Source organism: Cygnus olor, chromosome 2 (assembly GCF_009769625.2).
Source record: "Cygnus olor isolate bCygOlo1 chromosome 2, bCygOlo1.pri.v2, whole genome shotgun sequence".
Lineage (NCBI taxonomy): Eukaryota > Metazoa > Chordata > Aves > Anseriformes > Anatidae > Cygnus > Cygnus olor.
This window is the reverse complement of record NC_049170.1, coordinates 119,633,998-119,661,656: the sequence shown is the minus strand read 5'-3', so window position 1 is coordinate 119,661,656 and position 27,659 is coordinate 119,633,998. Positions and strand designations below refer to the sequence as shown.

Sequence of the window (27,659 nt, the reverse complement as noted above, 5' to 3'; positions counted from 1 at the left end):
CAATCAAAATATCAACAAGATCAGATTAGATGGCATCTTATCATGATAATACCACTTTATCTGCTTTTTAAATTTTTAATTCTAGAGTTAGTATTAAAATATGTAAGAATATTCATGGTAGGATACATACAACATTATTAATATTACTAGCAAAAAACAAACATTCCTTGAGAGTTCAAGGGTCAAATGGTGTAGTATTTTCCTAGTGGTGAAACACTGCAAGAGATAGTGTTAATACTTTGGGATATTTCAAACATCCAGGAAATTGATAGTTTCACCATTTGACAGTTTAAAGATGTCACTTCCCATTCTATGGGGCCATATTGGCTAATGCAAAGACAAGAGAAAAAAAATGATGTTATTGATCTCTGTTTATTGCTGTGAATCAAGCATAGCACTGCAGGTGTTCACTACAGACAACTGCTTTATCGCATACTAAAACATCAGATTGCATTGGATTCTCTCTTGAAAACATCTAGGAGTGGAAAGGTTTAAGAATGGCATCTATGTTAACATTATGATTTTAATGTGTAGTGAAATCTGGGTGACCAGGAAAAATAAAACCAACTAGCTAAATAAACAAACAAAAACACACCCTATCTCACCCACCCCAAAAAAAGCTTCTCAATAACATCTCTGGTCTACACACTATAGGAAGCTATACACTGAGATAAGAGGGTCCACTGAAGGTAAAAGGCAAATGTAAGCTTGTTGTATGTAACCTTACGTTTTCTACAGTCTGTAGAAAAAAACTGCAGGTTTTTAGACAGGTTCGCAAACATAAGTGATGGTCAAGGCAACTGGACTAGAAAACTTTTCTCCCACTTCTTCAGTGCAGGTACAGAAAAAGAAACTGTCTCACCACATTTGTTCTGAGTTTGGCACAGTGCAGCCTCAGTCTACTTGACTTGCTAAGAGCACAGTTCAAGCGAGCCCATAACGAAAACAGTGGTGGAGTAGATCTTCAAAGTAAGGAGCTAAGAATTAAGGGCAGACTTTCACTAAAAAATTCACAGGAGGTAGCACTGGGGATACAGGAGAAAAGCAAGATCTTCACACAATGTTTTTTCTCAAAGCTGTTTTCCTTTCCAGTCCTATGTAATCTCATGAAAAAGAGCTTCTGAGAACTTCTAGGGATGACTATTCTCTTCCAGTCTCCTTATTCAAAGGGAAACCTTTATTCATTTATTGCACTCTTCATCCATTGACAGCCACGAAAAGAGACAAAGCAAGTAAACAAAACCTCCAGCAACTCCCCATCTAGAAGTAGGGCAGGAAAGAGTACTGGAGAGAGAAATATCTTTATTGCTTTATCCTCAAAGCTATCTGAGCACTGCCTCTGATTAAAGGCATCCAGCTATGGCCACTTACAGAGGAAGACTACAGAATATAAGTGATATTCTTTCCCTTACCAATAGAGAAAAAGTTGAGATGTTCTAGCTATGTAGGTAAATAGAAGAGTGGAGCACAATTGAGCATAGAAGAGAAAACTGGGCAGAGAACTATTCTACAACTTATTTTACACTGCCTAAACAGCTCTGCTATTTGGCTCAAAATACGTTATTATGTTTTACAATATTTAGGCTCAAGACTTTACAAGATAAATCTTTTGATTGCAAGTAGATTGATTTATTATCAGTAAGTCTAATGACAAGATACTGTAACCAAAATCTCCAACTGCATCTTCAGAGTGTAACTAATAACGCCCTTCTTCATTTTTTAAGTAAGTATTTGTTAAAAATGACAGGGGAGTTACAGATGGGATTCTTAACATAATGCCTGAAAGCATACTGAAAGTGAAAACAACATATTTTAAATAAGGTAACTGTGTCATTTAAACAGTTTCATTAGAAATATTTGTCTCACTTCTGAAAATTTTTCATACATTTAATTTTAAAAATACATATTGTATTTCAGGGAAAACATGAATAACTTCACAAGTAGTATTCAGTATCTACATAAAGAGATTTCTGACCTGATCCAAGACCATTGTGTCCTATAACAATCTTGTACAAATGTCCAAGGTGAACAGCTTCCACAGAAAAGATATCAGTCTGTAATCAAGCAACAAAACTTCAGTAAAATCTGAAATTCAAAACATTTTTCAGCCATCGACTCCCAAAGACCTACTTAAAACTATAAAACTCTTCTGTCAAAGACACCCTTTGAAATATCAGCTAATGATAATGTCAGAACAAATCAAAGACAGGTGTCCTGAATCAAAAGAAATAAGCCTGATCACTTTGCTAATGGGAATAGTTCCATCAAAATGCATGGGATCAGAAAACAAAAAGCTGCTCAAAGCTCAATTGGCTAAACAAATACAAGTTGCAGAGGATTTCAACTTCAGATATGCAGATATAAAATGTAAATTTTCATTTTCTCTCCACTTATTAAATCAAATTAAAGGAATTAAAAATGAAGTATTAAAGCACACAGTTTACCTATTTTATAAATGAAAATTCTATAATCATCTTCCATAAGCACTGATATACCTTTAGAGAGTAATTTGGCTTAATTGTGGAATTTTGAAGAGATGTTGGAATGTGGTAGCCACCTCTCATAACTGGATTTGCATAACCACCCACCTGAGAGAGAAAAGCCAGACAAACTTAACAGAAAATGCTCTTTCACTCACTTGTCCTTTCAAAAATTTCTTGGGTTTCTGTGATCTGAGCAACTGTCTTGATCCTGTGTCACCTTTTTCTCCATAGATAGAAATATAGACATCAGCTTCTGTTCCAGCATTCCACAGTTCTCCTGTTGTCACATGTACTTCATAGACAGTCACTGACAATAAAAGATGACAATCCTTCATATGATAAACACTATTATAGTTAGAATAACATTTAGCTGCAAATGTGCCTGTAGAGTCCAAATACATTCATGTCAAGAGCAGTTGACATATGTATAAATATATAATATATATAATATATATTTTAAGTATAAAATCTTAAAACTCCTATTCAATATTAAGTAAGATAATGTGGAATGGGAATGCAAAGAGAATTGAACTTTAAATGCACAGCAGTATGCCTTTGTCCTGCAGCAGCATCTGAAAACATCATTAAGCTGAAAAGTAAATAACAGAAGTCCAAGATTAGGCTCAATGTAGGTAGCGAGACCAAAACTATAGCAAGCAATGGAGTCCATCAACATTTTGAATGCACTAGTTAACCAAACAAGCAAAAATCCATCACAGTAATTTTATTTTTCTAGGACCTCAGAATTCAGAAATCTGCATTGTTTTAATATTCTACCGCTTCATGAAATACATTAGTATCAACTTCCTCTGTCACATACAAAAATACAAAATAACACTTGAGTCAAAATCCCATGAAACTGAAGTAAAGACTATGGTATATTAAACATATGTATCAATAGAAAAATGTGGTTTCTAGAATGCAGATGCTAGAACCCTAGAAAAATCAGAATTAAGATAAAAGTATACAATTATAATCCTCAGCAGAAACTTGGCAAAGGTACGGATTGTTTTAATGTGCACACACATAGCTCTATGATATAGTGTTAGCTTGCTTCTATCATCAGGACTAGCTCATTCAGAAATGCTCACTGGCTGCCTCTGCACTCCACTGGAGTATTGTACTACAGATAAGCCTAGACTAGAGACTCAGAAAAACTAAATAAATAAACAAATAAATAAATAAATAAAGCAATTTTCACAATTTTTGACACCTCTAAATTTTCACAATTTGTTGACACCTTTACCTCTCATAAGACTAGGGGTCATCACACGATTTATAACTCTTATAGTTTTTATCCTAAAACATAGTGACTCATCTTTCCTTCAGATATTCCACAGAATACTGTGCAGAAAAAAATTAAGAGAATGAATTGTATTCTTTACACCTATTTTTCTCTATAAGTGTAAAACATTACATTTGTAAACACAGCATTCTGAAATTAGAAAATATCAGGATTATTTGCAAAATTTAGTTCTTTCCCCTATGCCTGTGAATTAGCAGAGCCAGAAAAAGGGGAGAGAACACACAACTTTTTACAGATCACCTATCAGCATTTGGACAAAAAACAGCCACATTTAAGTCACAGGGACTTTAGATGGTCTTTAACAGCAGTCATGTACTGTTATATTTTGTTTTGTTTTCCAAAGTAAACCTGCCTTAATACTCAAAATAGTTTTCATTTAACAACTGTCTGTTAATACTGTCTTTTATCCACATCATTCACCACATCACCACCTGATCTATTTCCTTCCCCACTTCTTTCTTCTTTACAGCACCCACATGAACAGGTTCCCCATTTTATGTAGAGGCAGGCAAGAGAATTCAATTCTCCAGACCAACAGTCCTCTTTAGTGCTACAACTCCCTCCTTCACTGACTGTCCACTTTCCAGTTTCTGTAACAAGAAAAGCAGAGGTCCCCAGTAACCAAACACTGTGTAACTGTAACTCTGATTTATCCCCAGCAAATAGTTCATTATCATATCATCCAAAATTGTGTCACAAGACATGAGAAGAACGGAACAAGAGTAAAATGGCTGAGGATAAAAAGTCAAACAAATGGTGCTCAGTCCCTCAGAATTAGAGCCATGGAGTCACTATGTTATAGTTCTGAACAGCTTAATTCAGACATATTTTTTTTCTTTGAATGCAAAAGTCTGTTAAATCAGAAAGTGTTTCAGCCTCTTTTTATTCAGAAATTGGTTTTAAAGTGCCTCTCATCATCCCTCTTTCAGACTGAATCCAGACCTCTCCACTTGTTCTGTTATCAAACTATCTTCTCTGAAGTTAAAAGCTATGTTCTCTTTCTCTGTCTCATGCAGAAATATAATAATGGCAAAAAGACACAGAGTCTTTCAATTACTAACTTAGAGATGAAACTCCCTTCTCCAAAGCCTTCAGCATGACCCCTCTTATACTGAGGTTAGCAGAAATACACAGTTCTTTTCTTCTTTTCCTATGTGAGAGAAATTGTTAACTACAAAATGCAGATTGAGAGGATGTTTTAAGTGTGCTGTTGTGCTTTATAAAGCATCAAGATTACTTGATAATAAAAGTCTTTCATTATATCTTTATTTCAGAAACAAAAGAACAGCCTTCTCGGAAAGAAAAGCCTGAAAGTTGGAAGGTGGGAAAGGTCAAGGTCCCAGAATATTATGTGAGCGAACACTGGGAAAGAACAGATACTTCATGTAGGGGAGCTGAGTATATTCAATTTAACAACCTGTTAATGCTTATTAATTAACATTTATTTTAAAGTGTGTGTTGTTTTTTTTAATTTTATTTTGTTTTTACTGAAGTGCTTGTATGTCCCCCTACACTAATAATACCAAAGTCTCCCAAAGAGATCTAACCTATGAGGATGCAGGCTGAATGCATATGAGGCTTTTCGTGCCCTCAAGGGTATGAAGATAAAAATCACTCAGGATCACAAATCATTGTGGTTAGGGCTGGCCAAGCCCTCTTTACAGTATTTAATGAGCCATTTACAGCTGCTAACTAGATCATTGGAGGAAATATTTCCTGCTATTCTTTTTCTCTTAAAGACATATTAATGAGGCACAAGACTTTTTTATGCTTTTCTTTCCAGGTTCTTAACCTCAGTGCTAAACCATCATAGGCGTAAATACAGCTCCAAGCCACCAAGCTCTTTCCTACTAGACTTACTGTCCTATGGTAAGTTTTCCCACATTCATGTGCCATTTTCTCAACTTCCAACCCTCAATTTCATTTATATCCTCTTCCTGTACCCTGAAGCCCAACAGTGATGGCTGTTACCGTTTCAATTTTTGATGGTCAACCAAAGGTGCCATAATAACCACTAAGCACTGATATAGTATTAAACATCCTGAAAAGAGGTGTTTATAGTTTTTTGAGAACTCTGAAGGGACGTTTCGCTCATGAATTAGTCTTGTTCTCTACAGTTGATCTGTTCTTTTGGTAAGAGAGGAGAGGAGGGCCTGGAACATGTCCCAGGAGGATCTTTCTCAAACGAAAGCTTCAGCACAAGTAATACTGATGGTGTTATGATTTTTCCCCCTCTACCTTCACACCCTGAAGGATGGGAATCTTCCCCAGCACTCCTGTTCCATCACCCACATCTCTCATAGGGTACACTGACCTTGCTCTGCCTTTGTACTTTTTCTTAGGCTAGGAAAGAGCAAGGACAAATGGAAGAAAAGAAAGAGCAAGTGCAGACTTCTTTTACTTCCTTCCCATCACTGAAGGAGAGAGACCATGTAGAAACAACAACCAAAATGGATTAGTGTGGTAGAGCAGAGACTTAAAGCAGTGAAACGGCAGCAACATCTAATAATTTTGGTATTGTTTGTCATCAATGACCTTTAGAATCACAATATAATTATAGTAGTATTGGTATTATATCAGTGATAGAGCTTTTAACACTTAGAACCTTTTGAAATATTGTGAGGTTTTGTTCCAAACCCAGAAATTAGAAGTATTCTGCAAACCTGTCTCAGCCACCTACAAGAAACTAAAGTAGCAGCAATAGACATAGCAGAGCTATGTAGAGTACTTCAGTAATTGAAAGTAGTTTTTGATTTGACTCATGTGATGTCTTCACGGTAGTTGTGTGTTGCTTTTGTTTTCTGGCTCTTTTATAAATAAAAATATAAGCCAATATCTGTGAGGTGTCTTTAATATTGTCTCTATTTTAAAGCAAACACAGATGCTGAAAATCTTATAAAATCAGGAGAATATCATTGAAGGACCTGTGAAACTCAAAGCACGAAAAACCCTGCCGTCTCCTCACCAGTGATTCTTAACCTTTTACCTGACTGTGTCCAATAACCACAGGAAAACAGCACAGAAAGTGTGTTGTGGCTGCCAAAAAGTGATAGAGAGCCTGATGAAAAACAATGAACTCTATCAACATCTGGTTGTGACTTGACTTAGCCAATGTGACATTATGCTTACCTGGAAGAACAGGCTGACCCTGACAGAAAACAGGAAGCTCCATGGATGTTTCCCCATTAGCTTGGTCCCAGGCCAGCCATCGATGTGCAGGGAAAGAAAACTGCTCCCCCGAGAAAAGGTTCAGCAACTGCACCTAATGCAGCACCAAGAATTGCAATTTAAGTTACTAATCTGTGTCTGAACAGAACAGAACTTGACATCTGTAGGATGCTGTTGAAACTTGTGCAGGTAGAGCTCCATGGCATGATCACAAAACCATGGGCTTGAGCCACATCTGCTCCCTGGATACAACTGTCCCCAACCTGACTTTTCAGTCTATCAGATTCAGGAGCTCAGGGCAGAGTAACTAAAGCATAGACGAGAAACACGGTTTATCAGCTCAGGTACAGTTCTGCAAAATACAGCCATGCAGCTGGTATATCCACATAGGCTGTCACCAGGTACCCTGGCTTACCAAATAGGTAACTTCTCACTGGGAAGCTCGGTAATGCTGGCAAATCTATTCCTTAATTAGGAGATTTATCCTTTAATCTTAATTGAATAAATTCAGAATTATTGGAAACATTTTCATCACTTTTACTGCTTTAATACTGAACTTTAAAGAATGAAATTCATCTTGTCTGAAAAACCTGGCACACCTCAACCTGCCAACATCTGCTGAGAGATCTTGTACGGGAACTGGGAGTTAGAGAAGCAGTACCTTTGTGGACATTTGCAGTCCTGAAACCATCTCAGTACAGAGACAGTCACAAAAAACATGGAATATTGAGGGAGGAGTAGCACGCCTAACTGTTATAAAAGCTTTGCAGTTATAGAGCATTGTCTCTTAAATCAGTCATTTTAAATGGGTGTGTCATACAATTATATATATATCTCTATATAATACCCAGACCATCCTCTGTCTTCTTATTGAGTCTCAGCCCCAAATGAAAACAACTAGTTAAAGCATCAAACAACCAAAGAGTTCAAACATTCATCAGCAAATATTTAACATGAGTGGGCACTTTTCAATAGATAGATCAAAATTTACCCTAAAGCATGCTTATAATGGTGAGTTCAGCAAAAGCTTCTAAAGCCCTTTATAAACTGCTTTTTGCTAACTAAAGGACAAGAAACTCTGGCACAAAGAGGGAAGTATTTCAGGCATGCATAGTCTATCATTGGCACACATAGTACCTCACTAGCACTAAGGATAAAAGCCAGATATTTTCGTTCCCAGTCCAAAAACCTATCCACTAGGTGTTACAACCAAAGCTAGAAACAGAACTAGCTGATTTGCTTCACTTTATATTTGCTTTACCTCCATTGAGATTTTTTATTAAGTGAGGAGAGAAGAGAATCTGTTATTGTCTTTTTTTTTTTTTCCTCAAAGACACAGAATTAGAAACATTTGCAATCTAGCTCTGATGCTGTGCATAAGATCACAGTCAGTCACAGATTTGAGGACAATTTGGCTAGACCGAGTTTAATGACTTGGGTTTCAACAAACTCTAGACACCCTTTGTAGCATACAAAGGCTGCAGAAGACTCAGACTACAGCAGCCCACTTAAGCAGCTTTCCTAACTGCCTAGCAATGAATTTTTAAAGAAATGTACAGTTCTCACTTCACTGTAAACAAGCAGTGAAGATAGATGTCATCCTAAGTCTCCTCTCATTCTTCACAAAAAAGACTCCATCATGAATAATCTCATAAACAAAGCTACAAGTATTTGATGAGGCGAACATACATATCCTGAGGATTTTTTCTGACTCATATTGTCATAGTGACTACTTTTGGAAAGACAAAATTCCTTCTCATTGCTTTTACCTCTTCACAGTGCCAGGCAGGGGAATTTCCTGAATTTGTATGTCCTATGCGTATTTTGTAAAGATTTCCTATGTTTCCAGTATGAACCTGTAGAAGGAACACAACCGATGAGGCACAGAACATTTCTTACAAGAAAGACATGTAACAGAAGTTCATTTAGTTTAAATGAATAAAATATTCTGATATTTAAACAGGTGATTCCAAAATATTTTGCTCCGGACTATCATTAGAAGCTTGGCTCTTTCTTTTAAAGACAACCCCTATGGCAAACCATGTGGCCTGCCAACCCTATCTAAATGACTCAAGATTCCCTTGTAGCTATTTTTTTCCTCACTCAATATTGGCCTCAGTGAGAGATGAATACAGACTGTAGGTATCACTAAAAAAAAAAAAAAAAAAAGCCTCTTGACCTGTCTCATGTCTCAGTTTAGTATCTATGCTACTTACCTGCTATAAAATGACTTCTGTCTCTCAAGCACCTCCCACATACCTCTGAGTTTCTCCCTGCACCTCCAGGAGGGTATGCCTTATGATTTTGGAAGCAACTGTGGTCAGCTTTGATGTTTATTTTTACAAATCATTTCAATTAAATCAACTTAAAAATCTGTATTTGAAAGATCAGCTTTTGTGCAGGCTGGATGAGCATGTACAGTACAGATAACAGGGTGCTGAGGGAATCACTTTGTGTGAAGGTTATTTAAACAAGTAGTTATGAACTTAAGTATAGAAATAGAAAGCTTATCTTCAAGGCACTGGAAACATATGGTGAGCATTACACCTCCTTGCAGTATCATTATTTTCTTATGATGTAGCCTGGAATCACTGTCCTTCTGTCACTTTCTACAGAATTCATTTTCATGTTTTCATTTACAGAGTAGAGATGGGTGTGAACTGAATTCCCTATATTGTGAACTTTCCTGAATGCAGTGTTATAAACAATAAAGAGGCAGAGCAGAGAAGACAGACCTGAATTAACTTAGATCTAGCACAAAATGCAAGCAGAGAGGCTTGACTGTTTCTATAAATTTTAGAAAGACCTGGGAGTATTGGTTGATAGTCAGCTGAATATGAGCCAGCAGTGTGCTCAGGTGGCCAAGAAGGCCAACAATATCCTGCCTTGCATAAGAAGCAGCGTGGCCAGCAGGTCTAGGGAAGTGATTGTCTCCCCGTACTTGGCTCTGGTGAGGCCGCACCTCGAGTACTGTGTTCAGTTTTGGGCCCCTCGCTACAAGAAGCACACCGAGGTGCTCGAGCGAGTCCAGAGGAGGACAACGAAGCTGGTGAGGGGTCTGGAGAACAAGTTTTACGAGGAGCAGCTGAGGGAGCTGGGATTGTTCAGCCTGGAGAAGAGGAGGCTCGGGGGCGACCTTATCGCTCTCTACAGGTACCTTAAAGGAAGCTGTAGCGAGGTGGGGGTTGGTCTATTCTCCCACGTGCCTGGTGACAGGACGAGGGGAAATGGGGTAAAGTTATGCCAGGGGAGGTTTAGGTTGGATATTAGGAAGAACTTCTTTACGGAAAGGGTTGTTAGGCATTAGAATAGGCTGCCCAGGGAAGTGGTTGAGTCACCATCCCTGGAGGTCTTTAAAAGACGTTTAGATGTAGAGCTTAGTGATATGGTTTAGTGGAGGACTTGTTAGCGTTAGGTCAGAGGTTGGACTAGGTGATCTTGGAGGTCTCTTCCAACCTAGACGATTCTGTGATTCTGTGATTCTGTGAGTATGCACTCCTTAATTGCATTTGGTGCTATGGATTCTCACCTTCAAGGGGAATCCTGGTTTCCAAACCAGAGACTGTCTTCATATTCTGCAGTTAAGAGTCATTGGAGGTAAAATTAATGATGATAAAGCGAGCATGAAAAACAGCTAAAAATCTCTCTCATAAAAAGATTATTTTTACCCTGGTTACCTATTTTATCTACTTATTTCAATCTTATATCTGTTCTTTGATATCACAGATAGAGAACGGCATACTAGCAGAGGTGCTGGATTCTCCTGAGAAACTCCCATGAGGCTGATGAGACCTAAGTACAGTATTTCCTACGTCCCAGATAGCTGTGAGACTATTGTTGAAAAGGTGAGCTCCTCATCAATGCTGCCATACTTCTTCTCAGACGGGTACTTGCTACTGTGGTTGTTAATAATGGAAACACCTATTTGCTATATGGCCCTACAGCAGACACCTGCTAGAGAGATCCACTGACTATCCCACCTATACACTCAAGCTATGCAGTTCTTGATAAGTTCAGGCTTACTGAAATCATCACAGAACAGGACCAATAGAGGATAAACTTATTTGTGCAACTGCAAGGAGAAGCAGCTTCAGACAGATTCTATTAGAGGTGTCAAAAACTGCTATTAATTGAAATAAGGCAGCAGGGATTTAACAAAGTTAAAAATTTATTCCATCCCCTAATTCTCCACTTGTTGCTTCATTTTTAATATTGTTGCTCCATTTCAAATTTAAAAACTATACAAGTACCTGTTGTCCTCTTCCTGGTATTTTCTTGGGCACTGTATAAAGTTCTCCTTAAACAGATAAGAAATACATTGCAGCAAACTGGCTTTTGGATGGCTGAGGGGGAAAAGATACTATATTTATTTGTCCATTTATGTCCTGCTTCTTGTTTTAAGATATGTGTGCTATGCAAAAACTGCCTGTCTTTCCATCATATAGATTTTGAAATTTCATGTAATCTGGCGGGACACAAGAAGGCAACACAATGAATATATATTACTTACTGTGAAGATGTCTTCATTGCCTCTCTGAAATAATTTTCCCTCCTCTCCATCAAGAAAAATAGGCCCTGAACTGCTGTGATCCCCATACAATGTAATATAAACCTTTGAACTTGTTTCTGCAGATGGCATATCACTGGTGAGGACTGACACCTTCCATTTCCTAGCTATCAAAAGATAAAAAGACTTTCTGAATTACTTAAATTCAAGATTCCTAAGCAAAATATATTTCAGCAATCAGAATTCTAAATAATATCATGTCAACGAATACAAAAATACATATTTCACAAAAATACAGCAAATATCGACTTTGGTAAGTTACACATGTGAAAACCAAGAAACGTCAGGTTACATTCACATCCTTTAGAGTATGCATATGCCATATGACAAACTTAAATTGCATGACTGCAAATCAATTTTCAAACACAGTATTTGAAATATTGTACTAAAATATATGAAATGGGGCTTTCTGTTTTTTTAGGGTGTGTCTGCCTGTGTAATGACATCTCTGCAGGCTCTCAACAAGCTACCTCTGGAATCACAAACTCATCACTCTGAATGTTAGGGTCTCTTAAAGCTAATTAGCTTTGCTGAAAGGTACAGTACCGAATGTACCTTTAAGAATGGATCTGTATGTCTGCAAAGCTATGCTGGGCTTCACAGATGTAACAGCTCAGTCAAAATCCACGAAGGGATTGCCATGTACATGCATTGCATTGTTGTCATTATACCCTAAGTTATTAATAGTCTTTTTACGGTTAAAATTCATTTTTATCAAGACCAAGTATATGTATTTAGGCTTTGGCTCAGTGGAGGCTGAATATCAATGGCAGGGAATTAAGGGAAATGGTATCATTGAGGGATGGCTGATAACTATGGCCTGTTTCATTGTAACAGGGATATTACAAAGGAATGCTAAGAAAACACCTTCACACCCTATATAGCTGGTGCCCATCTCAAATGATAAACATTTAAGCACCTCCCAAGCTTGCTAAAACTGTTTTGCACCACTGATTAATGTAGCAGTTTCTCAGAAGAGAATTTCTTTTAAAATACAGCAGCAGTATTTAAGGGCTTTACTGACTACAGAAGCCCCCTAACGTCTAATGTCTCTACACATTTTACTGATGTTTCTGACTTTTACTTCCATAACAGAATCCTTGATCCTGTCTGTTCTGGCTAAAACATTGGAAAATAAGATAGTAAGGGCATGATATGATTAATTTTGTTTTTCTAAACTGCGATGCCTAAAATAGATCTGTGTGTCTTAAACTCCAGGCAATACAAAATCCTACAGTTCTGTTGAAAGATTCAGTGAAACCACTTTTGTTTTGAGTATCACCCAGTATTTTCAGTGCTAGCAATGCACATTTTCTTAAAGGATTTAAAGGTCATTGATCATGATACATGAATAGAATCAAGGTGCAGCAGAATATCATTTGACGACCAATGAAACCACTAATTTGAGGAATTTGCATTTAGTTTTCTGTGGCATTCTGGAAAAAATAAGGATTAGTATTTTTAGAAGTACAGGATTAGTATTTTTACTTGCTCATGTTTAGCCATGTCTAAAAGAAAAGGTGGTTAAGAAATAGATAGATCAGACTAACCTAGGCTTGGTGCATGTCAATATATTTCTCTCTGGGAAGTAAATGAGTTGAGAATCTATGTCCTCCATACCACTTAGCAGATATATTTGAATTATTAATACTGTTTTTGATAAAAGGCAGAAAACAAGGCCCAGTAATGGTACATTATCAAATCCTAACGTATTACTGAGGCCTGGTGGTAGAATCTACAAGTCCTGCTTCTAGTTAAGCTCTTGCTATAAACATTTTGCTTCTGTGTGGCCATTGTGCTCTGTGCATAAAGCACACATTTCTTGGGAATTGCAGTGGTGTAGAATTAGTAACCATTAAAACTGATATTGTCCTCCAGATTTTGAATGGAGAGCCAGGGAGCCTTAACATGGTGCTTGGTTCATCTCTGAGGACAAAACTCAAGCCCTCGAAATGTAACTGGGTGAATCTCTTCTAACATAGTATCAGAGTTAGTTTTCTTACTCCAGAAGTTTACAACTGCTACAAATCTTTTCACATACCTGAGCTGTTGCTGACATAGATACATGCACTATTATCAGTTGCACAAACTGAGAGCACTTTTCTGAAAAATACTGTGAATATGCAGCTATTATCCTTACACTTCCTAAATAATTATATTGTCATTATTAAATAATAAACTGCCAAACAGCTATTCCTATCATTAGCTTTAACACATTAAATTGAAAAAATAGGAAGTACTAACTGCTAGACCTGAGGAAAAGAAGCAATTGACAGTATCACACTTTCCAGCAACAGAGCTGTGTGACGCTTCTTAAAAGTTGCTGCAATCTGCTTTGTTCACAGCTGAATTTAGCTCACTGTTTCTATTACAAAGGCAGTTCTTCACCCAACTTTCTGTGAAACATGGCTGATGATGGGTGACCATAAAACCCTCCATGTTAATCTAAGCTATAAATGACAAACTTGGATAAGTGTACGACATCTAAGTCATTCTATGCAGGTGTACCTAATGTAAGAAGAATTGCATAGGTTTGCATAAACCTGCTGAAGATACAGCCTGAACAATGGATAAGGAAAATGACCTGTGAAATCCCATATCAGTAAACAAGATAATGGAGAAAAACAAGTATCCACTGGTCCACTACATAATGTCTGGAAGAAAAAGTTGGCAAGTCAGTCTTACTAAACATGAAGAAAAGATGGTTCATGGATTGGAGTCCAAACAGAAACAAAGATGACATAGAAAAAAAAATATTACCATGTCCAAAACAAAAGAAACAACAACAACAAAAACAGCAAACAAGCGAACAAACAGAAGAATACATTGATTGCTAAAGCAAATTTACATTTTTTTTGAATATCTTTATGAAAAAGGTACATTCATCAGCTGTTATTAATATTAAAACAAACACTACTGCTAAAATTGCTGCCTGAATGAATAAATACCTCTAAAATGCTGAAGAAGATGGTCAACTAAAGGGAAATGGAGTTCTCTGAAATTCTAAAATAGAAGTCACAGAATCACAGAATCACAGAATCATCTAGGTTGGAAGAGGCCTCCAAGATCACCTAGTCCAACCTCTGACCTAACGCTAACAAGTCCTCCACTAAACCATATCACTAAGCTCTACATCTAAACGTCTTTTAAAGACCTCCAGGGATGGTGACTCAACCACTTCCCTGGGCAGCCTATTCTAATGCCTAACAACCCTTTCCGTAAAGAAGTTCTTCCTAATATCCAACCTAAACCTCCCCCGGCATAACTTTACCCCATTTCCCCTCGTCCTGTCACCAGGCACGTGGGAGAATAGACCAACCCCCACCTCGCTACAGCTTCCTTTAAGGTACCTGTAGAGAGCGATAAGGTCGCCCCCGAGCCTCCTCTTCTCCAGGCTGAACAATCCCAGCTCCCTCAGCCGCTCCTCATAAGACTTGTTCTCCAGACCCCTCACCAGCTTCGTTGTCCTCCTCTGGACTCGCTTGAGCACCTCGGTGTACTTCTTGTAGCGAGGGGCCCAAAACTGAACACAGTACTCGAGGTGCGGCCTCACCAGAGCCAAGTACGGGGGGACAATCACTTCCCTAGACCTGCTGGCCACGCTGCTTCTTATGCAAGGCAGGATGCTGTTGGCCTTCTTGGCCACCTGAGCACACTGCTGGCTCATATTCAGCCGACTATCAACCAATACTTCCAGGTCCTTCTCTGCCAGGCAGCTTTCCAACCACTCATCTCCCAGCCTGTAGTGCTGCTTGGGGTTGTTGTGCCCCAGGTGCAGGACCCAGCACTTGGCCTTGTTGAACTTCCTACAGTTGGCCTCAGCTCATCTGTTCAGCCTATCCAGATCCTCCTGCAGAGCCTTCCTACCCTCAAGCAGGTCGACACACGCACCTAACTTGGCGTCGTCTGCAAACTTACTGAGGTGCACTCGATCGCCTCATCCAGATCATCGATAAAGATATTAAAGAGAACTGTCCCCAGTACTGAGCCCTGGGGGACTCCACTAGTAACCGGCCTCCAACTGGATTTAACTCCATTCACCACGACTCCTTGGACCCGGCTACCCAGCCAGTTTCTAACCCAACGAAGCGTACGCCAGTCCAAGCCAAGAGCAGCCAGTTTCAAAGGTAAACAAGGTAATAAAATCAACTGGTTACTCATGAGGAAGGGTATGATATCGTGGAATGTACTCATGCTCCTGTTGACAGAGAGACTATGGATGTGCCATAATGGCTGACATAGGTGGTAAAAAGCATTCAGACCAAGAAATAAGGAGTAAATATATTGCAACTTGTACATTCTCCACAGGCAGTTTCAATGCACATAAAGTAGAATATCTATCTGATAAATGTAGAAAAAACAATGAATAGAGGATGTTGAACAGTAAAATGAACAAAAGCTGTAATAATGATGAGGTCAGTAATCTAGATATGCAGTTATTGCTAGCATAAAACAGAGATCTGCATATTCAGAGGTAACTGTAAAATTATGAAAAAGCAATCACACTTGGAGCATGGATCCCAAAAGATAAGTTAGGCATGCAGCCTTCAGGAAAGCTACAAGTGTACACATGGATAATGCAAAATGAAACAGAATCTGTTTGGATTACATTTACTTTGGAACAGGATAGTTGAAAGATAGACAATGTAAGTCAGAACCAAGAAGTGTACCATAATGAGACCATCTAACTTGTGAAGGAAGGAGAATAAATCCTACTAGACTGTAGAAAGAAGTTATTTCTAAATGTCAGAATCTGTACATTTCTTCCTGAAGTGATTGCTAGAGGAAAATACAATTTTTAATTAGATTTGATGAGCAGTGAATACCCTTTAGAAAGAGATTTACAAAATACCCCTGAATAAGCAATCATAAACTGATTCATTTTAAATTAAGGTAGGACAAAAAAAATATTTTAAATGAAGCCTTTGATCTAAAACCAGCAAATTTCCAAAAGTAAAGGAACAGGTTAATGAAGTCAAAAAGTGAGAGGTAAAAAAGGAAAATAAAACAAAATTGTAAAAATATTGTTTGACTGTATACATTGAAAGAGAATAAGTAAAGAAAAGGCTATGTGCACGATGTGTTGAATTTGAAAACCCAAAACGCTTTGAGTGCCACCATCCAGCCAGCTCCTTATCCTCCGAGGGATACATCCATCAAATCCATCTCTCTCCAATTTAGAGATGATGATGTTGTGTGGGACATAATAATTCATCTTTTTAGACAAGGAAATTACAATAGATGTACACTACCTCAGCATTTTATGAGAAATTAGTAGTTTAAATGGAGAATTAGATTAGTGCTAGACTGCAAAGAAACAAAATAACTACCTAAATGGGAAATTATAAGTTTGTGTTGACATAAGAGCTATTAATTTATAGGAATAGTAGTAAATTGTTCGTGAATTTGTGTTGGGATTGATCTGAATTTCCTAATTTTGTCAATATACTCTGTAACATAGGTTCTGTAACATAGTTAATAAGAGTTATCAAAGCATAAAAGGATCAGAAAATCCAGAGTACTGTAAAAAGAGCAATTCAAAACAGCATAAAATGCAAGGAAATGTATTTTTAAAATACTACCAAAACATAATGCTACAAACAGTGAATTTATCATTTAAAAGAGAGAGAGAGAGAGAGCAATTCACTAATATGATGCAACAATGTGACTGTAAGATGCACCAAGAGAAAGATTTCTAATTAGAGAAATTTTACTCTCAGTGTCCAAGAGTTCAGAAAGAGAATCTTTCACATGCTGCAATAAATTCTGGCAACCATATTCAAAAACAAATTAATTGAAGCTAGAATAGGTCCTGAAAAAGACAACCATTATGATTAAAGGAAATGAAGACAATGCCTTATGTGGAAAAAATAGTGCGAGAATATCTGATTTTGTCAAAAGATACCAGGAGGAGGAAAAGACATATATAATTTAATGATGCTGATGGTTTTGGTACACATGAATGTAAACTAACTATGACTAGATTTTGGATAGAAATTGGAAAACAGTTAAGATGGATATCAGCAAAAGGACCCAAGCTCTAGAACACCCCTTCAATGGAAATGACAATGACTATAGCTGATAAGTTTTAACATGAGACTTAGTCCTTAAATGTTGTATCTTATTTATATGATTTTATATTAAATTATTACATGATTCTGTGTGGGGATTTTTTGTTTGTTTGTTTTTCTAGCAGAGAGACAAACTAGATACACTGGAATTCTCTTCATGAAACTATAGTCTACATGTTATGTTGGCTATTTCTTTTTTTTAACAGTAGCAAAACAAAAAATTAATTCCTTCCAGAAGAATAGCATAATTTATATAAAGCCTTTAAACGTCTATTGAATTTTCTTCTGTTCTGTTCTTTACATATTATTTGATATGCTTGTCACTTCCAAGTATATTTTACCCTGGCTCATTCAGAAAGACTCTGTATGCCTTTTGCAGCTAATTTACAGAATTAAGATATATATAAGAAGTTTATATTACTCTTCATGGTGTTTTTCCCTCTGTCAATCAACATGTTCCTCTAGTCAACAGTTTTTGAGGGTCTCTCTTCAGTCTTTTCCAATCTTACCTAATAAAAGCAATTTTATTTTCTCTGTGTAACTCAGCCACTTAATATTCTGTATCCTCCCTGAACCATTAATGAATATATAAACTCTGTGACAGCATTGAACATCTTACTGTCAACCTTTTGTCCTGCTCTGAGCTGACTATTTTATTCTTTCTCTTCCTGCTAACATTCTGAAATCAGGAGTCCTTCAGTGAATACAACAATCATTTCAGTGCTTGCTCTGGTCTCTGTTAATTGTAACCTAAGGCCATACCACACCTCTCACCTTTCGAGTGCTCAGTTTGATCAGTAACACTACAATAAACATCTGATTAAAGGCTCTTGAATGTCTGAATAAATTAAGGTGTTGTGAATGCAGCACAGGATGCTATGAATCCAACAGAAAGACTGCAAGTGATGGAGTAATGTATATAACTGCCAGTTTAACCTTTTGGCATTATTTATGGCATAGAAACTTTGTATGCAGAATGCTATATGGCATTTAATTGGATTCTAATTATTTTAATAGGTAAAAAGGATGAAAAAATATCCTTGAGACTCTTCATTTGGAGCAGTTCTAAAACATGCCAAAAAAGATGCCCAAAAATGTGAAGATGGGAGTAAGAAAATCATAAATAAGACCAGTGTAGTCAGATAAACACACAGCTATTTGGCATGCATTTTATTAGTAAATATCACAACATCGCTTTAGGGTTTTAATGTTGGTTTATTAGAATATAACACTGCTTCAAACAACAGAAACTTATCAGTTATTTACAAGGAAACATGGCTAACACTAGACTCCTAAAAGGAATTGGAGAGCTTCTAGGTTTCCTACCCGTACTGCAAATCCCTTTTGCTCCAGGTCCTGCTTCTACTTCTCTCATATGTGCCTTGTTCGCCAGAGGGAGACAATCAAGGCCCATGGGCCAAAAGGGATTTGTGTCAGGCTTTAATTAAGTCCCCGGTCTGGATAACTAAATGACCATGGTCCAGCATGTGGTACCATGTACATGCCAATTAGTCTAGATGCAGCCTCCAAGAGTACAGAATGGACAAATTCTCATTCTCTAACGGAAAAAATAGCACTTTACTTCTTCAGGCGTAGCTCTGACTTGGTTGATACTGAAGTAAGTTATTGTGCAGAATTAGGGGTTAAATCTAAACAAACAAACAAAATTAAATACTCTTCCTAATCACAATATACGTTATTTTTCAATTTTATATTTAAAATAATTTTCTGAAAATTGTAAACCCTATATAACTGCATACTAAGTATACAGGATATTAAAAAATGATGTAAACAGGCATCCAAAATAATTCTAAAATAGATTGAAAGACTCTGAAACGTATTAAATATGCCTAGGATTCTCATATTACATCATATTTACAGAAGAAGAAAAAAAAAAGAGTACAAAGGTTAAAAAAAGAACACAACACTTGTAGTGTATGTAGAACAGTTTTAAGTGTAAGTGGTGCAGCCTCTGAAGGTAATATGGCAAAGTCAGTCAAGAAGTCTGGATGCACAATCTCCCTTCTCAGCTCCTGTGTAAGCCTAAATAATAAATAAGCTCCTTTTCCAGTATCCTCTGGATAAAAGCAGCAAATTTCATTTGTGGTCTGGATGTTCCTATATGGAGACCAGAAGTCATCTTTACCCACATAACTATTCTGAAGTTGGCTTTAAAAACTGAAATAGTTGTTTGATAATATTAATCTATGTAAAATTAACATGACTACCATTTTCTATTTCTCATTGTATTACAGCAATTGAATAGTATTCCCTACTTTTCATTTCAAATTAAAGATATCATTTGATTTTGTCCCAGACACAGCATTTATATGGAACGGTAGTTCTCAAACTCTTTCTTGAAAGTCATGTAATATAAGTATCTTATCTTAGAATTTAGGCAGATATTTAAAATTTGATTTTTGTTGTTGTTGTTGTTTAATTAGTAGTAGTTTTTTCTCTACAGAAGACATGGTTTGTATATTACTAAATATGTCTGAACAGATAACATTTAGGAGAAAAGTATTTTTTTAGCTAAGAAACCACCATTAGAACAGTTTGTTTGTTTGTTTGTTTTTTCCTATGTTGTTTCCGACAAAAAATTAAGCAATTACCTATATTTCCATAAAGATACACAATTATGTTTTACATTCATCTGGGTTGTATTCACATTGGGAGTTTTATTGGATGTGACATTCAGCAGTTTATTTTGGTAATATTTTTACTGAAGTTGTCACTAATCTGATGTTATCGAACTTCCAAGATCTCTATTACATGTCTTTCTTATCTTTGCTGTATCCATTCTCCATGGCACAAAAGCAAGCTTCTCCTCCTCCTTCTCCTCCTCCCTCCTCCTCCTCCACCTTCTTCCTCCTTCCTCCTCCTTCCTCTTCCTCCTCCTCTTCCTCTTCCTCCTCGTCCATCTTCCTCCTTCCTCCTCCTCCTCCTCCTCCTTCCTCCTCCTTCCTCCTCCTTCCTCCTCCTTCTCCTTCTTCTCCTTCTCCTTCTTCTTCTTCTCCTTCTCCTTCTCTTTCTTCTCGTTCTCCTCTTCTTCCTCCTCCTTCTTCTTCTTCTGTAGAAAAGGCATTTGCATCTTTCATATTTTCAGAGGCAGTACCTTCAACGTTATTTATAAAAGTGTCACATTTTAGAAATATTTCAGAATGACAGGTTTCTGCTGGATCTGTCAACAAGGGAGACAATTTTTCTCCAACAATGTGAATTGGGCTTATTCTTAATATTTGGCATATTTTTGGCTTTGTGTTGGGTGGCTTACTCTTTGTGTCCACCATATAATCACTGGGTATGTGCTTGGATACCTTGTCTTGACAATTGCTGACTTCCATAGGTTTTAAATTCATATTCTTTATACCATGTAACCTCCTTAAATTGCTCTTGTCTTTCAGAGTTGAAGATGTAAGTATCCCAATGTTACTAATAAAATCTATAGTGTTATTAGCATAATACCTGGTAAAAATATTATTGGCAATCTTATTGATGAAGTTCCTCTTCAGGGTCACATAATTATTTTCATCTTTTACTAAATCTTTGCCTAACCATTGTAAATGTTCACTCTTACTGGCCAACAAACATAGACTCATCTGGTTCTCAATATCGGATGCCTTTTGGTAAGCATATCCTCTCTGATCCTCATTAATTGGTGTAACCATCACCATCAGTATTGGACAATGTTGGCCACATATAGCATGGAGCTTATCCAGAGAATCTTCCTGAAGAGCATTTCTGTTAGTATTACTAACATCAGTTGGCTGAGATTGTATGGGTTCATCATTTAAAGGCTGTTCCAATGGATGCACCTTGTTATCAGGCAATCTAAATTCTACAGACATAAAGGCTGGAGAATTGGTATCAGCTTCTCTGGAAAGACGTGTGGAAGTAGAACCTGCCATGACTGAAGGTTTGATCTTTTCTTTGTTCCCTACAGGAAGGGAGGTGATTTTGCCATTGAGGCCAGGTTTGCTTTCCCTACTTAAGTCATCCTGTAAAGGGTCTGAATCACTACTGTGAGGTATGTTAAAGTAGTTGCAGAAATTTTTAGAGGGCTTAGCCATATCTTCAAGCTCTGAAGAAGATATTTCATTGAGGACTGGATACTGATTCAGATTGCCAAAGTATGAGTATGGAGCATCATCACTGTTAGTATCAAGCACTGTGTCTGTTGATGTTGTATCCAAATTGCCATACATTCCAGTCCGCTCAGGTGGTGATCTTCTTATCAAATGGTTTTCTTTGAGAAGCCATTTGCCTTTATCAATCAATATTCCTTCATCTTCATTAGCATGTACACTAGGTTGACAATGTTGCTTTGGAGGTTCCCCTGAGTAGTCATTAATACAATTTGCCTCTTCTCCATTAGGAGTAGGTTGTGGTGTTGGTGAAGAAATATGTTCTTTTCTCCATGTAGTTTCATCTTTGTTAATGATTTCTGGAAATTCTTGTGATGACAATGAAGAATGTGAAAATTTCTCTGCAAAACAAGGCCTAGGTTCTTGAAAAAATTGAATGTTTTTTTTCACCACTGCAGAGCTGAATTCTTCAGTATCTTTCTGTAATGCTTTGGACATGTAAGGAAATCCTTTCTGAAAGTCACGCTTAAATGAAGCTTCTGTCTTACCATAAAGTCGTTCAATAGTTCTTTTTACATAGCTGGTATTATAATGTTTTTCAAGTACTGCTTCTTCTCCACTTTCATTGGTCAAATCACTGGATGCTCTGCAGTTATAATCACTCTCCTCACTATCTGGTCTGTAATCTGACCAGTCTGAAGTAGCAGGACTTTTTAAGCATTTTTTTAATTGTGAAGTGTCTGAACATGTTCTGTTCTCCAATTCTTCTACTTGCAATTTCTGTTCTCCTTCACTCATATCACATTCTGTAATTTGCTTAGATTCATAACAAAAAGATAATGGAGAGACTGTAGATAACCTCTCAGAGGTTTCCTCACAAGTTTCTGTGTCTTCCTTCCCTTCCTGTACAGAACAATCCTCATAATTATATTCTGCAGAGGTGTCGGCAACTAGTTTAAGTTGATTGTTTGTTTTTTCGTCATTACCTGTTGACTTTGGATCAACTTTTTCATCTTCCCTTTGATCAGTACTAACATCTACAATATATTTTTCACCTTCTATCTCGGAAGTATCCTGATCTAAAATGCAATTTTTATCATTAGATGTTACACTGTGAACTGTTGAATTAGGCTCTGCTGAAGTATCTGACTCTTCATTAATGTTTTTGTCATGAGGTTTTTCATTTAGATTATAAGCCACTTCTTCATTTGTTTCAGATGGCTCTATAGCTGATGAAAAGTTACATTTAATAGAATTAGTATCAGCATATTGACCATCTAGTTGTGTTTTGGAAGCACTCAAATCTGAAATCTCTGTTGCTCTACAAAGCTCTTTCTGTATATCTGAATAGCTTTCAAATTCACCCAATAATGTTAGAGCTTCTTTGGAATTTAAACTGTTCTTTGCAATACAAGGTTCAACTGATTTTTCTTCTTCATGCAAATGTATACCATTATGATTTTCAAGTATGGGTATATTCTCATGGCCGTGTGTGGAATCCTGCTTTTTGAATTCCTTCACAGCATGTAATAAGTTATTTTCTGTTGTTTCTTGAAAATGTGAGAAAGCAGCCTTCAGTTCATCAACTTTTTGCATAATTGTTGCTTGTTTCAGAAACTGTAACTGCGTAATTACTTCAGAACAGCTACAGGTAGCTTTTTGCATATCATCTTTCGTTGTACCGATCAAACTCTCTCTCAGATTCAGTACTAGTAGCCAAGCTAGGAGGAGATTGGAGGAAGAACCAAAAACCGGAGGAGAAACATCTGAAAGACTGTATGTTTTTCCTATACATCCCGTGTGTTCTTTCTGGAGACCAAGCAAAGTTGACTGTAACTCACGAAGCAGCATGCTAGACATGCAATTATTCTGAATATCAGTTCCCACTTTCTCACTGACAATTGAACAATCAACTTGAACAGCAACTTCAGATTTTTTTCTATGGCATAGATTTGTGTTTTGAATATCATACTCTGACACCTTTTTATCATTGCCATGTGTTTCATGAAACAAGTGTAGTTGACTGTCATGATGAAATTCTGACTGTAGTAAATACTTGGACTCTTCTACCATTGCTGTATTACCACAAATCAAAGAGTCAGTTTGGTTTTGACGTGAATGTTTGGATGATTCTTCTAAAGTTCCCAATTCAAAAAGAGGCTTTAATGTTTTTTTGGTTTGATTATGTTCAAACAGATGCTTTTTTCCAGTCACGCGCATTTTATTCGTAATAAATTTAGCTTCTTTATCTATAAAAGCATCAGTGTTTTCTTTAGAAACATGACAGACATCGCTATTCTCCACATTCCCCTCTTTTTTCTTTATAGGGGGTAAGATGGCATTTGGTGACAGGTTTTTCAGCCAAGTTTGGACGTAGTTTTCAAGTGAATGCTCAACAATCTCCTCTTGAAAATTCTCTTGTTTCAGAGCCTCTACTGTAATGGAGCTCTCTGACATATTTAATTTATTTGCACCTTTACTTAGATTTTTCCTCATCTTCTTTTGCTTTTTCTCTTTCTTTAATGACAAATTTTCCAAAATGTTATCCTCCCTTCCTTTTTCTACTTTATGAACCTTTGGCATTTCTGACAATGTCTTTGAAATCATTGCCAAGTTAGGTGTCTGTTCAATAGAATTAGTTGTGAGATGCTTGCCTTCTTTCACAGTACTCTGTGCATCCTGACTGTTTTCAGTTTCATTTTTTGAATCAACTGTCATTAGATCATCTTCACTCTTTGCAGACAAAAGGGAACTATTTTTTTTGCCTGACTTTGATTTTACCTCAGCCAACCGTTTCTTAGTTCTTGTTTTTTCATTAGGTGATAATCTATTTTGTTCCGCTGAATTCTGGGGATAGAACTCATCTTCAGGACATATGCTTTTGTCTGAATTGTCAGACCCATCATTGCTTTTTACAAGTAATTCCGTTTCTTTTTTCTGAAGCATTTCAGAACAATTATCCTGGGTTGTGGAAACTTGTGTAGTTTTGCTTGTGACAAGCATTTCTTCACTTTTAATTATCCCTGAAATTTCTTTATCTTTTTGATTTTCATATATACCTTTCTCTAGAAAGTTAGACAATAATTTTCTTTTCTTCTTTTTAGTAAGGGAAGATGCAGATTGGCTTTCATCAATCAGATGTGATGCTGTCACAGATTCGGCCCTGACACTGATTTGATTCTCACTTTCAGTAACAGGAGAGAATGCAGTTGTTGGATTTATTTTCTCTGTAGGTGCTTTACTACATGAAGCTATCATTTTCTCCATCTCGTTGTGTCCAGGACAGACTGAATGCACTGAATCTTGAGAAAAAGCTAATAAATTGGAAGCTATGCATTTTCTTTCTTCATTTTTTGACTGAGATAATTCTGAATATCTAATGTAAGAACTCAGTGATCTTTTTATTTGTTTAATATCGCATAATTCATGGATATGATCTGCTGAAACTGGCCTAGCTGTCTGGTAATTTTTTGATGATGGTATGAAACCACTGATGTTAGCTTTGCAGGTTGATACTAAGCTATTATATGCACCTTGCTCCACAACTGATTTCTCCAATATGTTCTGTACCAATTCATTGTCATCAGGCACATCTAATGTCTTCCTATTTGTGGTTCCTACTAAATCATGACTTTTGTGGCTTACTTTAAAAAGCATTTCTTCTTTTATATTCTCTGAAGAAAGCTTTAATATGTCATTGTCACTCATCTCACTAAACTTTGGATTACTGACGCTTGATTTTTTTCTGCTTGAATGTGCTACCATGCAATACTCAGATTTGTTTTCTCCATTCTGTATTTCCTCACTATAGGAAAACTGTCCTATTGTCTTTTCCTGAACCTCTTTCTCAGATACCAAGGTGACACTTTCAACTACTGCTTTCTTTTGTCTAACACGTCTTGGCCCAGGGGTGGGAGGCCTATAAAAGCGAGGTCTGATATTATCCTTAGGTACATTGCTTATATCTAGATCTGCAGATTTGCTCTTCTGATAGATATTATAACCATCCATTTTTAAATCAGATTCTGATTCTTTGCCTGAGACTTCTTCATTGAATTGTTTTAATGAGTCTCCATCTTCTTTATTGTAGCTGTCCAAAAATGGAGTGTCCATTGGTTTTGTACGTTCTGATATATTTACATTAGATAAGCAGTCTTCTGCACCCATTGCAGCATTGCAAATGGTGATATTTTTGTCACTTGAAAGGCCAGCGCGACTTACAGTTGTTGTCCATTTAATAGTTTCTTCCTCTTTAATTTTGAATCGAACTTTCATTTCCACTGTCATACTGCCATCTTGATTAAGGTGAACAGATTTCTCAATGTCATCTTCAAACTGTGCCACAGATAATTCTTCCCCATTAACTGACTGATTTTCTCCTACACCATTATGATTGGCCAGAACATAGGAAGACTCTGAGTTGTTATCATTTGAGTTGTTATCGTTGCTGGACTCTTTACCAGAAGAAACTGAGAATATCTGAGATCTAGAACTAGAGATCACTTCAACTCTCGCTACCAATAATTACATTGAAAGAATCCAAATTCATTCAATAGTTGGAAAGTAGAGCAGACAGATATCATGGATAAGGATCCAGATGATAACACAGCAGACAGGCAGTGAAAGAAAAAAAAAAAAAAAAAAAAGAGAGGAAACAAAAAAAAGAAGAAAGGAGATAAATTAGTACAAAAGAACCTAATAAAGTTGTTTTTTTCCTAGAGTATTAGAAATTAAAAGGAAATTAAAAGAAATAGAAAAAACATATCTAATTTTGCTATTAATTTTAAGAAATTGTTCAAGAGAGAAATACAACCAAATTTTAATAGAACATCAAAGATTTAACTACTTATTGCCAGAGCAATAGTCCTATTTGAAGCTCCAAAGCCTAAAAAAAGGACTAAATTCTCTAAATTCTCTCTTTTTATACTCATTTGGGAGTTGAGGTTACCTTGAACTTTTTTTAAGAGGTTCACAGACCTGCATCTGTCGGGGCTTCAGGCTACTAAATTTACATCTTCTCCGTGCCCTAACAATCACTAACTTATCACCTCCTATTAGTCCTTACAGTTAGTGCTAAAATGTGTCAGTCAAGGTGTAAATATATATCTCTGGGATTAATTCAACAATCTGCAGCATATGTCATTACTGTGAGTAGTGTCATTGACACACGTGACTAAAGGCTGTAGGATTCAGTCCCCTATAGATAAGTAAACATTGAAGCACTTGAACTGCTTATAAAATCTGAATTTAAATCATGACATTCTGAGATATATTTTATGCTACAGTACTCTAGATGTAGATGGTACAAAACCCAGTAAAGCCAAGGAGAATACTTTTAGACTTCAGTTAGTCTTGACTATGGCCCAACATGAGTTTACATACACAGTAAATATTCTTAAAACATGTTTTGATTAAACTGTAATAATTTGGCTCTTTAAATAATACCTTATCTCTCTCTTATGGTTGTCACTGAAGAGGTGAGAGATAAAAGAACATAAAATAAAAATAAAATTTTGCTGTCTTCCAAGCAGATATGGCTGTGAGTGAAATGGTGCATGTACACCCACACAAAGACATCTACAACTGTTACTGATACCTAAATATACAGAAGTCTTAATTTAATTGAAAGGTTTTGCTTGCAGGAAGCTATTTTAACATAATTAATATTAACTTATCTCACATTACTTGAATTTAAGCACGTTTTGCTCAAGAGAGTTACAAAAGTTTTTATAAAAAGACTTTCATGATTGACACATTGCTATTATAGATAGGTGTCTATAATTTCAGGGGGAATGCCCTGTGAATTTCCCATGCTTATGCTTTCCCATGAAATAAAAGTTTAGACTAACTCCTTTAATGGAGACCAGACCAACAGCTCTGAAGCTGTGGAATGTCAAAGAACATAAAGTCTGAGAAAAACTAAAATGAGTAGTTTAGTAGAGACATAATAAACTATGAGTGATGTGGAAAAAACACCTT

General features: G+C 36.7%; 1 protein-coding gene across 1 annotated transcript in view; it reads right to left on the bottom strand.

The window, feature by feature from the left end:
• The window catches only part of RP1 (RP1 axonemal microtubule associated), a 185,036-nt gene that overhangs the window by 154,451 nt on the left and 2,926 nt on the right, over positions 1 to 27,659 (bottom strand). The window contains 6 exon segments of the mRNA XM_040547772.1: positions 1,976 to 2,054; positions 2,639 to 2,790; positions 3,595 to 3,618; positions 6,919 to 7,051; positions 8,727 to 8,813; positions 11,468 to 11,631. Coding sequence (XP_040403706.1) covers positions 1,976 to 2,054; positions 2,639 to 2,790; positions 3,595 to 3,618; positions 6,919 to 7,051; positions 8,727 to 8,813; positions 11,468 to 11,631 — 639 coding nt within the window.